The 12,596-nt window shown below is 51.2% G+C and overlaps 1 protein-coding gene and 1 long non-coding RNA gene across 6 annotated transcripts in view; one reads left to right on the top strand and one right to left on the bottom strand.

Moving 5' to 3' along the window:
* Positions 1-8,827, bottom strand: part of Rnf213 (ring finger protein 213) — a 99,506-nt gene extending 90,679 nt beyond the window's left edge. For 3 of the 4 annotated variants that reach the window (XM_087572566.1, XM_087572567.1, XM_087572569.1), the window contains exons 1-3: positions 8,799-8,827; positions 6,204-6,276; positions 5,807-5,919 (exon numbers count right to left, since the gene is read on the bottom strand). In XM_087572566.1, coding sequence (XP_087428692.1) covers positions 5,807-5,903 — 97 coding nt within the window. In that variant the 5' untranslated portion in view covers positions 5,904-5,919; positions 6,204-6,276; positions 8,799-8,827. 4 annotated transcript variants of the gene reach the window in all.
* Positions 8,019-12,031, top strand: LOC148003209 (uncharacterized). 2 transcript variants are annotated; one of them, XR_015632331.1, is made up of 2 exons: positions 8,019-9,793; positions 11,235-12,031. It is a non-coding gene; the product is annotated as an uncharacterized LOC148003209 (long non-coding RNA). The 2 variants fall into 2 exon arrangements; XR_015632332.1 differs by having other exon boundaries at positions 8,251-9,793; positions 11,895-12,031.
* The last annotated feature ends 565 nt before the right edge of the window (positions 12,032-12,596 follow it).

Raw genomic sequence — 12,596 nt, 5'->3', positions numbered from 1 at the left:
CCAACCGTTCCTTCCTCAGTTCTCCAACAGTCTGCCTAACACCCCCCTCTCCCAGTGTTCCCAATACCAGCAGCTCCAAACTACAACCATGGTACCCTACCTGCTCAGCTCTGCTTCTCCTGGCTCATCTGTCTTCTAACAATGTCTTCCGCACCAACTGCCTTTTCCTCTCACTCTGCTGGCCCCTCGTCCCTTTTTCTCTGCCTCAGCTGACTTTTCAAAACCTATCCTGTTCCTCAAAATCCAAGGGGCAGCCAACACTGAAGGTCACAGTATCAAGCAGTTCTAATAGCTAAGGATTCTTTTTTTTTTTTTTGATCTGGGGACCAAACCCAGGGCCTTGCGCTTGCTAGGCAAGCGCTCTACCACTAAGCTAAATCCCCAAACCCCATAGCTAAGGATTCTTTAAGAGACAGTTGACTAGCAACTGGGGATCCGTTAAAGGGCCAAGACACAAGATAAATAATACTACATAAACCCCACTGCACGCGCGCGCACACACACACACACACACACACACACACACACACACCAGCTTCAAAGCCCAGTATCCTCAAGCCCTCAAATGCCTTTCTCTTCTAGACATGTCTTCCTATTTTATCTACACACTTGCCTATTTTTATTTCTAGATACTGGTTTTGCTTTACTCTCTGCTATGGCAGAGACCAAGGACAAGGCCGCACATAAATACAGCTCTCTGATGGGTCCTAAGGCTGCCCCTGAGTGGAATTCCCCAGCCAGCCATGCCCAGTCACAAGTCTCAGTGCTGCTGACGTGCAGATACACACCTGTCCACACCTGTGACCCGCACACTCACTTCAAACCTCAAACCTGAGTCTGGGAATTTTTCCCTAAGAAGTCTGGCTCTCTCTGACCTCCAGCTCTCCAACACACTCCACACCATGCCTGGGACCTTCTCTTAGCTTGTTCTCTGTGATCCAGGACAGCCTCTCCTCCCAGGATGTACTCCCTGTCCTGGCACTTCATCCCTGAGCCCCTCCCACTGCCCTTCTCCCAATACTGTCTGCTCACTGCCTTGTCCATGCAAGTTCTGTGAGACAGGGACAACATAATGCCCAGGTTCCTGAGGGAGTCACCCGGTGCCTGGATACAGGGACACTCGGGATATGGTGCCTAACAGGCTGATTAAAAAATATTAACAATCTAAATGGCCAGGTGATAGCACACTCTTTTAATCCCAGGCAGAGGCAGGAGGGTCTCTGTTCCAGGCCAGCCAGGGCTATACCATAAGATCCTGTTTCAAAACAAATATACTCCTCTAAATGCTCACATACGCACATACATGTACACATGTGAATATATGCATATGCACAGACAGATACATAAAGAGACGCATGCACGCGCACGCACGCACATGCACACACAAGTCAAAGGGAAAGGCTGAAGAGAATACAGTATAAAAAGGGAGCCCCTACGTTTTCACAGCTGCTGCTTCACACTAAATGGGATTGAGAGCTTCCTCCCTCCCACAGCTCTAGATGATGCCCCTGGCTAGCCTAGAGTCCCTCTAACCTAAGAGACAAAGACAGGAAGGACTCTGGCCTCCTATGTCTGAGAAGCCAGCAGATCCAATTGTAAACCCCCCTCCCCATTCAGCCAGCAGCCTGAGAGACTTCACCTGACCCCCATCAGAACCAGGCTCCCTTATGTTGAGCAGCCCTCAATACCACCACTAGGACTTCTGCATCTGCTCTTTTAATTTTTCAGGCAGGGTCTCATGTAGCCCAGGCTAGCCTTAAACTCGCTTCCACCTGCTTCCACTTCCTAAATCCTAGGATTGCAACTATGGTGTGGTGGTTTGAAGAGGTATGGCCCCCACGGATTCGTGTGTTTGAATGCTTGGTCACAGGGAGTGGCACTATTAGGTGACTTGTCAGAGGAAGTGTATGTCACCGCGTAGGCGGGCTTTGACATCTCCTATCCTCAGGCTCCACCCAGAGCAGCAGAAAGTCTTCTCCCTGCTGCCTTCAGACCAAGATGTAGAACTCTAGGCTCCTCCAGCACCAAGTCTGCCTGAACACTGCCATGCTTCCCCCCATCACGATGGTAATAGACTGAACCTCTGAAACTGTAAGCCAACCCTAATTAAACATTTGCCTTTATAAGAGTTGTCTTGGTCATGGTGTCTGTTCACAGCAATGAAACCCTAAGGCACCAGGTGACTTCAGATATAAAATCACCCCATTCCCTCTCAGGGACACATTCTCTGAGAATTTCCTCCCTGTCTTTCTGTCTTCTGGGTCTATTTATTCTTAGATTTATTTTTATGTGTATAAAGATGTGTCCAGTTGTGTGTATGTCCACCACATTCACACTTGGTGCCCTAGAGGTCAGAAGAGGGCAATGGATCCCCTGGGACTGGAATAACAAATGCTTGTGAGCCACCGTGTGGATGCTGGGAATGGAACCCAGGTCCTCTGTGCTCTAAACCAACAAGTGCTCTAAACCACTTGAGACGTTGTCCCAGCCCCATAATGTCTATTCCTTATTAAAACTTTTTTTATCACTTTAGATCTGGTATCTCACCTCCACAATTTGGCTGGTTCTTCCCCACATCCTTGCCCCTGTTTTTTGTTTTTGTTTTTTCAGGCAGCTGAATCATGGGAAATCTCTCCCCAGGCAGCAGAGGCTCAGAGGGACAGGCTTGCAGCAGAAGGCTGTGCAGCTGATGAGACCCCAGAAAGCCCTGAGTTCTCCATAGAAAGCCTAGTAGTGGGGAGGAGAATGAGGGCCCCATAGGCCCCATGAACAACCCCAAATCGTCATGATAACAGAATGGGTCAGAAGGATGCACAAGATGCATCTGTCCTCATGTAGCCCTGCTGGCAGCCTAGTGATGCTCACTAAGGACTGTCTGGGCAGTGGGGGCAGCCTACAGCCACAGGTGCAAGTCAGCAGGAGATCGGGGAGGAACACCAGGATAAGTTCTCAGCTGTGCCTCTTAGCAAGGTGAAAAGAAGACGCCAGACCAACAAGGATTGTGCAGCTCTCTCTATAAGCCAAGCTCAGCCTCCGACACTGTTGAGTCCTTTTTAGACTCCCTCCTAATATCAGTTGTCCTCCACAGTTCTCGCTTCAGCAGTGCCTTGCCTCAGCACAGGTCTTGCCTCAGCGTGTGTCTCAGCTGACACCACTCTGCCAATCAGCTGGAGTACGGAGAAAAAAGCCCCAGCTCACCAGCAGGAGTTTTTTGGTGCGTTTCTCTCTGTGGAGTCCCAACAAACGCAGCTCAACTACACAATGTAAGGCAGACCAACACATGCGTGTTGTTAGTGAAGAATCCTTCATCACGTGTCCTTCAGCAAAACACCTTCCAACACAACCGAGTCTCCAAAGAACGCTTAAGTTTCCACTTCACTTCCCTGTCTATCTACAGGGTGTCCCTGAATGAGGCCAGGTCACAGTCAAACCAGGCCTCCTTCAGCCTGTGGGTGTGAGCCTCCGGGAAAGTCTGGCAGGTATGTTGATATCCTACCCTCGTTCTCTCCTTGGAGAGCAACTCATCTCATCTATGCTCCCTACAAAGGGTGGAGATCCTTACCCAGCCAGGTACCGGGAAGCAGGACTGCTTTCCCCTTGAGGAGCAGGCAGCATCACTACCATTCTGCACACGTCTAAGTCCATGCCTCATGCACTTCAGGAAAACTTAGACAGTGAACAAAGTAAAAACCCACTGGCCAGCATTTTGCTTCCACCTTCAAGAAAGCCATTCAGTATTCCAGTAGCCATGTGCAATCCCTACGTGGGTCCTGGGAACTTGGGAGGGGAAGGTGTGAGGAGTTCACATTCTGAAGGAGCCTCACAGGACACCCATACACATGCAGCCCACAGACAACCACGGACACACAGCGCTCAAAGCCCTTCTCCTCACACAGCCATTTCTGCATCATCAGGAACCCAAAGGTTACCCACAGCCCCAACTAAGGCCCAGGTATCTGGGAGCCTCTGGACAGAAAGCCCCAGGAACTGCTGGCATGGCCAAGTGTGCCTGACTCACAATAAAAGGAGGTGCTTGTCCCCTCCTCCCTCTTTTCTCCTCTTGCTCTTTCCTACCCTCTTCCCTCTGTTCCTTCTCTCCCCATTCCCTCCCCCCTTCTCCCCTCCTCACACCCCACCACCACCACCACCACCACCACCCCTGCATGTTCATGGCCAGCCTCTACCTCTCTCTCTCTCTCTCTCTCTCTCTCTCTCTCTCTCTCTCTCTCTCTCTCTCTCTCTCCCCACTCAACTCCCCTCCCCATGCCATGAATAAACTCTATTCTGTACTAGAACGTCATGTAGCTGATCCCAGGGGGATGGGAAGCCTCAGCTTGGGCCTGCAGAGGCACCCTCTTTGCCCACATATGGCGCCTCCAAACATAGCCCTTCCTTTTCTTCTTATAAAACACAACAACTACCAAGCTCACTGTGGTGGCCCCGTCTAGGCTAACCCAGCTTTGAACCTGCAGGAGGAAGGGAACAAAGACTCCACATCTAGTTTCTCTTTCCTGCTAGGCCATCACTTAGCCCTAAACTGTGCACATCCTGATTTCAGTTTCCAATCTGGTTAAGAGTCACAGCCCAGTGTTACCAGGCCGGCGGCCAGGTCAGCCTCAGACACAAGTCCCTGCCCCTTCTTCCTCCACCACACTCTCCATGTGCCAAGACAGCCTTTGGGGGGGGGGGGGGGGGCAAACATGAGAAGACTTAATGGCATGTTGTAAAAATGCCACAACTTTGCGCTCTCTCTCAGACACATCCTACCCACACCGAGTAAATACATTGGTTGTCTGCACCCTCCACCCACCCCATTCTCCTGCCAACTGCATTTTGTCAATGTGCTCACCTAAAATGAAAGAACAAAGAAAGGAGAGACCACCCTAGTTCCACAACTTTGTTACTAAGATATACCAGCCTGTGTGTAAACCTGTGAGCTGGGACTCATTCAAGGAGCCCCAGGGCTTCCTGCACATTGAGCCAGCAAGGCCTGAACCCCCAACACACAGGCTCAAATTCTACCTAACTGGGCAAGTTCCCTCTTCCCACTCAGTGGCCACACTGAATGAATCTCCTTTTTCTGCTTCTTTTTAATTTTATATCTTTAGTCCATTTTTTTTACCACCCCACACCGCACTCTCTCTTTATTCCATTTTTATTGTATGACTGTTTTGCCTCCATGTCTGTCTGTCTGTCACATATGTGCCTGGTACCTGTGAGGTCTAAGACGTAATTAGAGTCTCTGGACCAGGAATTACCAGAGGCTGTAAGCCACTTTGTGGGTGCTAGGGCTCGAACCTGGGAGCTCTGCAGAAGCAGCCAATGCTCTTAACTGCGTGAGCCACCCTCCAGCTTCTTGCTTTCCACTTGCAATTCAGTTCTGGGACACGGGTTGTGGCTCCCTAGTTCAGTAACATAGGGATACCTCCTGGTCACCCCTAAACCCCTGAACACCCACCTCCCAGCAGGGCTGGGACAAGGCTGTCTTAGTTAGGGATTCATTCTATCACAGCTCCCATCCTCCGGATCACTCTGCTCACCAGAGCTTACTCACTCCTGGGAAAAGATCCCCAGCCGGGCTGAGAACTGAAAGCAAAACTAACTTTCCTTTAAAGCGGTAAGTACCTATAACAGGAATCAGAACAGTCTGCTTTAACACAGAAGCAAAGACTCCGGAGTTCTCTGCCCCTCGACCCCACTGGGGCTGTCACCGGGGCTGCCACTGGCTGTGCTTCCCAGTGCCTGAGTAGGAAGGAGACACACTCCATACCGGCATCCCGTTGTCCCCTCCCCGACCTAGTCTCACCTTGCTCGGTGGCTGCAGGAGACAATTTCTGTCCACACTGGCTACAGAACTTGGCTGCCTTCTCTGAGGAGACATGCCCGCACTGAGGACACCCCATGCTGTCATCCACAGCCCTGCAGGAGAGTGAGAGAGACAGATCCAGGCAGCCCACTATAAAGCGCAGCCTTAGGTCATGTGACTACCACCCACTTCAGTTTCATTTTCAAGGAAAATGAAGTCGCAGAGACCCAGAAGTTTCCCGGTAATCGAAACCTGCACCAGAACTCTTTATCGCTGCTCTAACCCAAGTCCAGCTCCTCCCTCAGGCAGGAATTTACAACCCCTGCTGCCCCTCCCCCCTCCAGTCTCACCCACTGCCCACCAAAGCTCAAACTTAGAGGAAGGCTGCTGTGCACACCTTTAATCCCAGCAGCAGGTGGATCTGAGTTCCAAAGTGAGTTCCAGGACAGCCAGAGCTCCACGGAGAAACCCTGCTCGAAAAACCAAGATGATGATGATGATGATGATGATGATGATGATGATGATGATGATGATGAAAGAAAAGAAAAAAGAAAGGATAGTGAAGGAAAAGATGCCCTGCAGAGCCCCAAACAGCTGGGGACCCTGATATAAAACAAGGGAGAAAGCCACCTGCCTGCACCTGCCTGCCACCTGTGGAGCTTCTGGGAACGTCTACAGCATGCCAGTTGCTGCTGGCTGCCCTGGGGCTGTGTCTCTCACACTGTCCCCCAGGCACCTAAAAGTGAGGATTCAGGGAGTCACAGAGGACCAACTTTGAGAGCTTTGGGCCACCTAGCCCATGTGGCCTGGCTAGGGCTGCTAGCAAAGGAAATACCCCAATGTTGAGGGTTCCCCACTCCTCTCAGGGTCTAGTGAATAGCACCAAGCCAGGGTCAAGGGCATAGGTAGTTCAGGTCAAGAATAAGTGAGAATGGGGGTTGGGGATTTGGCTCAGTGGTAGAGCGCTTGCCTAGCAAGCACAAGGCCCTGGGTTCGGTCCCCAGCTCCGGAAAAAAAAAAAAAAGAATAAGTGAGAATGCAGACTCCAGGCCACTTGAAACACACCAATCACCCTCACCTCTTAGGATATCCTGCAGGGGCAGAAGCCAAGCTACTGAACTCCAACTCCACTTCGACTTCCTGTGCCTGCTGCTGGCCCCTCCTCTCCTCCCAGCCTGTGTCTTTGGCTTGGTCACAGTTAGATGGTGAGCTATTTGGGACAAGGCTGTGGAGGTGAACTTTGTGGACGTTTCCTGGCCCCACTTGCCACAGCCAGTCCATAATCCCTCTTATGCCTCCTCCCCTTGAAGACCCCTAGACCCGTCACTCTGATCTTGGCAACTCACTCTTACACAGACTCCACCACTTAGGACCTCTATTCTCCTAGACTCTCTGGCTGGGCTATAAACTAAATAGATGTGGGGGAGGGGTGCCTAAAACTGGGCATAGCTTAATCCCAGTCAGTGCTTGAAAGGTGAAGACTGGAGATAAAGTATTCAAGGCCAGGCAGCCTTGTTTACTCCTTAAAAGCAAAACAAGCAAGCAGGGGAAGAGAAACACAAGAGTAACTATGTATCGGTAGATTACATTTGCGGGGAAACCCTCAAACTAAGAGTGGTGAAGAATGGAGGCTAGAGGCTTGTGGTGAATCCGAGCTACAGGAAAGAGCAGAGGCTGAGAACTGGGGTCACAGGCTTCTGGGAGCTTGGGAGCTAGACAAGGTGGTGGTATTAAACAAGTGTTTTCTCAGGGAACCAGTGCAGTCTGCCCCAATCCCCTGTCCTTTTTTTTTTTTTTTTTTTTTTTTTTCCCGGAGCTGGGGACCGAACCCAGGGCCTTGCCCTTGCTAGGCAAGCGCTCTACCACTGAGCTAAGTCCCCAACCCCTCCCCTGTCCTTTTTTGATAGATGTAAATTTCTTTTAAGAAAAGTCTGCTTTTTTAGGTAGTGGTGGCACACGCCTTTAATCTGATCGATAGGGAGACGGAGCCAGGCATATCTCTGAGTTCAAGGCCAGCCTGGTCTACTGAGTGAGACCGGGTCTGGAAGACCAAAAGAAAGGGAAAAAGAACGAAAGTTCTCCTTCTCAAACCACGAGTTTTGCAGAACAAACTGAAACAACGCCTAGGAAGTGTATTCTCGGGTGGCAGGTTATCTCCCACTACGTTTTTGGGTGGTGTGCCCCAAGTCAGTTCTCTAGTGCTGCTTAGAGAACTGCGAAGCGCCTTCGAGCTTCAGCGGGTCTCAGAGGTGGTGCAACGCCTCTCCATTATGCCAGTTATAGGACCTTCCTCGGGCTTCAGCCCCGGGCTAGACTAAGGAAAGCAGATGGGATTGGACTGCCCCATTATTGCGAGCGCACCTCTCTACTCGCTGCAGCTCCAGGGTCACAGAAGGCTCCCGGCCTTGACCCGAGTAAGATCAGCGCCCCAGGCACAGATGCCTGGCTCGCAAAAGTTCTGACCGCAGTTGAGGAGCGCAGATTCCGGGGCGGAGCAGCAGGCCTGGGGCCACTTTACGCTAGCACGCGGGGGTTGGGTAGGTTGGGGGTCCCCGACCTTTCTGGGTGTTAATGGGGAGCAGGGCCAACCTAGCGTGGCCCGAAACAAGAGTTGATGGGGTCGGAGCCTTAGGGCTGGGCTTTGCAGCGAAACCGAAACTTGGAACATGAAGGAAGTGGACGCTGGGCGCCGGCGCATCGGGACGCAGGCACCATTGAGAGAATCTGACCACAGGGGCCATGAGCCGCCAGCCCCCTCTTCCCTAACAGGACAGCCACCCAACGAAACACTCCGGATGTCGCCCCGTGGACCCTCGGCCCGTGACACCGGCGCCCTGCCCAGCGGGACCTTGCACCCCGGTCCCTGGGGGCACTTCGCGTCCCTGAGACCCGCATTCCACACCCTAGGCCTCGCGTCGTCACTGCCCCGGGACCTGCATCCTGCTCCTGGCCCAGCACCAGCACCTGGAACCCCGAAGCCCCTCGCTCGCACCTGCAGTGCCCATGCGCCCGCGCGGAATCGCGCGCCTCGCTGCGGGGTCACGGGGCCGGGCGCCGCCCTCCGCCTCCTTGGCGCACAGCCTGACCGGAATTCCCCGCCTGGTGGCGCCGGCCTAGCACGCTTGTCCAGAGGCGACTACAGCCGCTGCGCGCCCACAGCACTCGGAATGTCACTGGTTCTTACACTAGGGCTGCCCAGTCTCCCCCAACCAGGACAGACCGCCCAGACTGGGTGACCACTGATAGGTCCAAGTCTCCAGCCCCAGACTCCCAGCACCTTGGACAGTGTCCAGGACCTAGCCAAGCTGAAGCCACCCACAGAAGGACCTGGAAGATGGCAAGGCAGTCCGACTGCTCATCTACAGGTCTCCTGCATGCAAAGTAGAAATAAGGAACCTATCACTTTGAAGTCCACCAAAAGCCACTGGCAGCAGCCATTGCTAGCGGATGGCCGCACTGTGTGCTTGGGCTTTCTTATCTGTGAATCTTAGTCGCGATCCCTTGCCCCCAAAGCTTTTAAGTATTAGCAAGTGTGGGGAGACCAAGCATTCACACACATGAGCCTGTGGGAGCCATTGTTATTTAAAGTACCACAGTATCTAAGGATGACCCTGAACTTCTGATCCTCCTGCCTGTGTCCTAAGGGCTGGGACCACATGTGCTTGCCAACATGGCTGGTTTTATGTGGTGCTGGATGGGAATCCACGGCTTCTGGGTGCTAGGCAAGCACTGTACCAACTGCTCTGAGTTCCTGAACCTCCCTACAGCTCTCTCAAACTCTTCTGGCTGCAGTGTTTTCTCTTCCTCCTATCCACACTGTCACACAGACTCTCATCTTCCCGGATTTTTTAAGTTTTTTTTTTTTCCTTGCATTTATTTTGTTCCTTACCGTCTTTCTTTACACTTGATGGGTTCCCTCCCTCCTCTCAGAAGATCTGAATGAGAATGGCCTCTATAGGTTCATATGTTCAAATACTCGGTCCCCTAGTTGATGAAACTTTGGGAAGAGGTAGGATGTGTTGCCCTTTTGGAGAAGGTGTGACACTGGGGACAACTTTAAGGGTTTTTTTTTTTTGTTTTTTGTTTTTTTTTTTTTTTTCAGAGCTGAGGACCGAACCCAGGGCCTTGCGCTTGCTAGGCAAGTGCTCTACCACTGAGCTAAATCCCCAACCTCAACTTTAAGGTTCTAAAAGCCGTTTCACTCCCAGTGTACTAACTCTGCCTCCTGCTTCCAGATCCAGATATGAGTTCCCAGCCACAGGCTCAGTGCCCTGGCCCTATCATCATAAACTCAAGCCCTCTGAACCCATATGTCCAATCGAACCATCTCTTTTATAAGTTGCCTTGTTCACGGCGTCCCATCACAGCAACAGTAACTGAGACGTTCTCAGCCACTTGTCAGCACCTGGAGAGAGGAGTCATAGGCGAGAGTATGCCATGAACTGTCCTTGTGAGGCTGGGAGACGAACCTATTGCTGGAAAAGCCACCCATGGGTGTCTCATGTGATACAGAAATGGCCTGTTCCCATTCCGAGAGGGAGAGGGCTCGGTGAGAATAACATAAAGCTGCGTTGCAGGCGGTCGCCTGCATTTGCCCTGACTGAATGAACTCTCATATGGGCAAGAGATGGCTCTCTTCGTGTTAGGGGTTGCAGAGGTCACACGCTGTTCCCAAAGCACAAGCTTATGACTCTAATCCTTGAAAGCTAGAGGTCTGCATTCCACGTGTTCAGAGTTGAAGACTGTTGTTGATCCTGTTGCTCAGGGCAGAGGCTTACTGAGCCCTGGTCCAGCACTCGGGCTAGAGTGCCAGCTCCAGGCGTCGGGACTCACCTCTTCATCCTCGGTGGCTCTCCCTCAGCCTCTGCTCCCACCATGCCCTCGTCACAGCTTTCCTCTTGTCCTCCAGCTTCCTCCTGTCACTTTGCTTCCTCATAACTCTTAGAGTCTTTCTGTGGTGCTTTCTACCTTGGTCCTTCTCTGGAATTGTTTGGCTGCCCCTAGCACCACATCTCAGAACTGCAAATACAGGGGCCCTTCGCCCATGGTGACACTCTGGCGGGCTTCACGCTCCACCTATCAAAGTCAGAAGTCCAACGATTTTGTCCACTCTTCCTACAACCTGTACAACCAGGTTTAGTTAACAACAAAGACTGTGGTAGGGTAAGCCGCCTTGAAGAAACCTGTTAGAGCCACTCTACTACACTGGGGAGAGCTTCCTAACCAACCCAGAAATAAGTCAGCTAGGAAGGGTCACGGAAGACCTATGGGGGACTAACAGCTCCTGAAGAAGTTGGGTCCTGGCTCTTCCCAGCCCCAGGCTCCCAGAAATAAGACTCAGGCTCAAATTATATTTACGGGGTTGGGGATTTAGCTCAGTGGTAGAGCGCTTGCCTAGGAAGCGCAAGGCCCTGGGTTCGGTCCCCAGCTCCGAAAAAAAGAACCAAAAAAAAAAAAAAATTATATTTACAAATACCATGGCCATATAGCTAGACTCTTCTCTGACTAGATAGATATAATTTAAAATATCCCATTTGTGAGAGCTTTTGGGGCCGCTTGGCAGGCATTTGACTTTGAGCCAGGACAAAGAAGTAGACTTCAGGCAAGATTATGACCTAGGCTCAGATATCTTGGTCATCTTGGTCAGCCCTTAGAAACAGTGATCAAGGGACTTCGTTTATTGTCCTACTTGTTCCTTAACCTAAAACTGACCTTATTACTTGCCTGTAACTAAAATGGTATAGGGCTGATGAAATGGCTCAGTGGTTAAAAGCACCGACTGCTCTTCCAGAGGTCCTGAGTTCAAATCCCAGCAACAACATGGTGGCTCACAACCATCTGTGATGGGATCCGATGCCCTCTTCTAGTGTGTCTGAGGACAGCGACAGTGACAGTGTACTCGGGAGGCAAACAGGAGATTCGCTGAGAATCTCTCTCTCTCTCTCTCTGTCTCTCTGTCTCTCTCTCTCTCTCTCTCTCACACACACACACAATCCAAATAGCTTATAAGACAACAGGAACGTTGGGGATTTAGCTCAGTGGTAGAGCGCTTGCCTAGCAAGCACGAGGCCCTGGGTTCGGTCCCCAGCTCCGAAAAAAAAAAAAAAAAAGAAGACAGGAACGTTCTCTCCCTTTTCATGGGTTGTGCATATAAAGTTGCCGAGCTATTGCTCAGAATATTTTGCTCCTTTAGATCTTAATAAACATTTCAATAATCATACAAAATGTTGCAAAGAGCCCATATTAATTTCCACTCTTACACTTATGGTCAGAACCCTTGTATGAGAGAACTGAGTTTCCTAAACCCCTAACTTCTATTTAAAGAATGCTTGTTTTACCTTCTCTGAGAGACTCCAGTGCTTAGCTCCGTGCACAGGGCTGTGTGTGTGTGTGTGTGTGTGTGTGTGTGTGTGTGTGTGTGTGTGGCTTTGGCTGGCACTGTGGGGTGTGCCCAGCTCAAAGTGCACACATTGGGTGTTCAGAATCAAAGCAGTTATGAGATGCAGCTTGGGTGAGCTCGAGCACCTCAGACTTATTGTCTAATTTTTGGTCATTGTGCACTTAGAAACACTGCTGCCCAAGCTCTTACAATCCCCACATTCAACTGGGACACTTCCCCTATGGGGTCATGACCCACAGTTTAAGACACTGGTACAGGACTAATGAGATGACTCAGGGGTTAAAAGCACTGACTGCTCTTCCAGAGGTCCTGAGTTCAAATCCCAGCAACCACACTATGGGTCACAGCCATCTGCAACGAGATCTGATGCCTTCTTCTGGTGTGTCTGAG

The sequence above is a fragment of the Rattus norvegicus genome, chromosome 10, assembly GCF_021556685.1.
Source record: "Rattus norvegicus strain SHRSP/BbbUtx chromosome 10, alternate assembly SHRSP_T2T, whole genome shotgun sequence".
NCBI lineage: Eukaryota > Metazoa > Chordata > Mammalia > Rodentia > Muridae > Rattus > Rattus norvegicus.
Note: the sequence above shows the minus strand (reverse complement) of the source record. Positions and strands in the feature narration are given on the sequence as shown.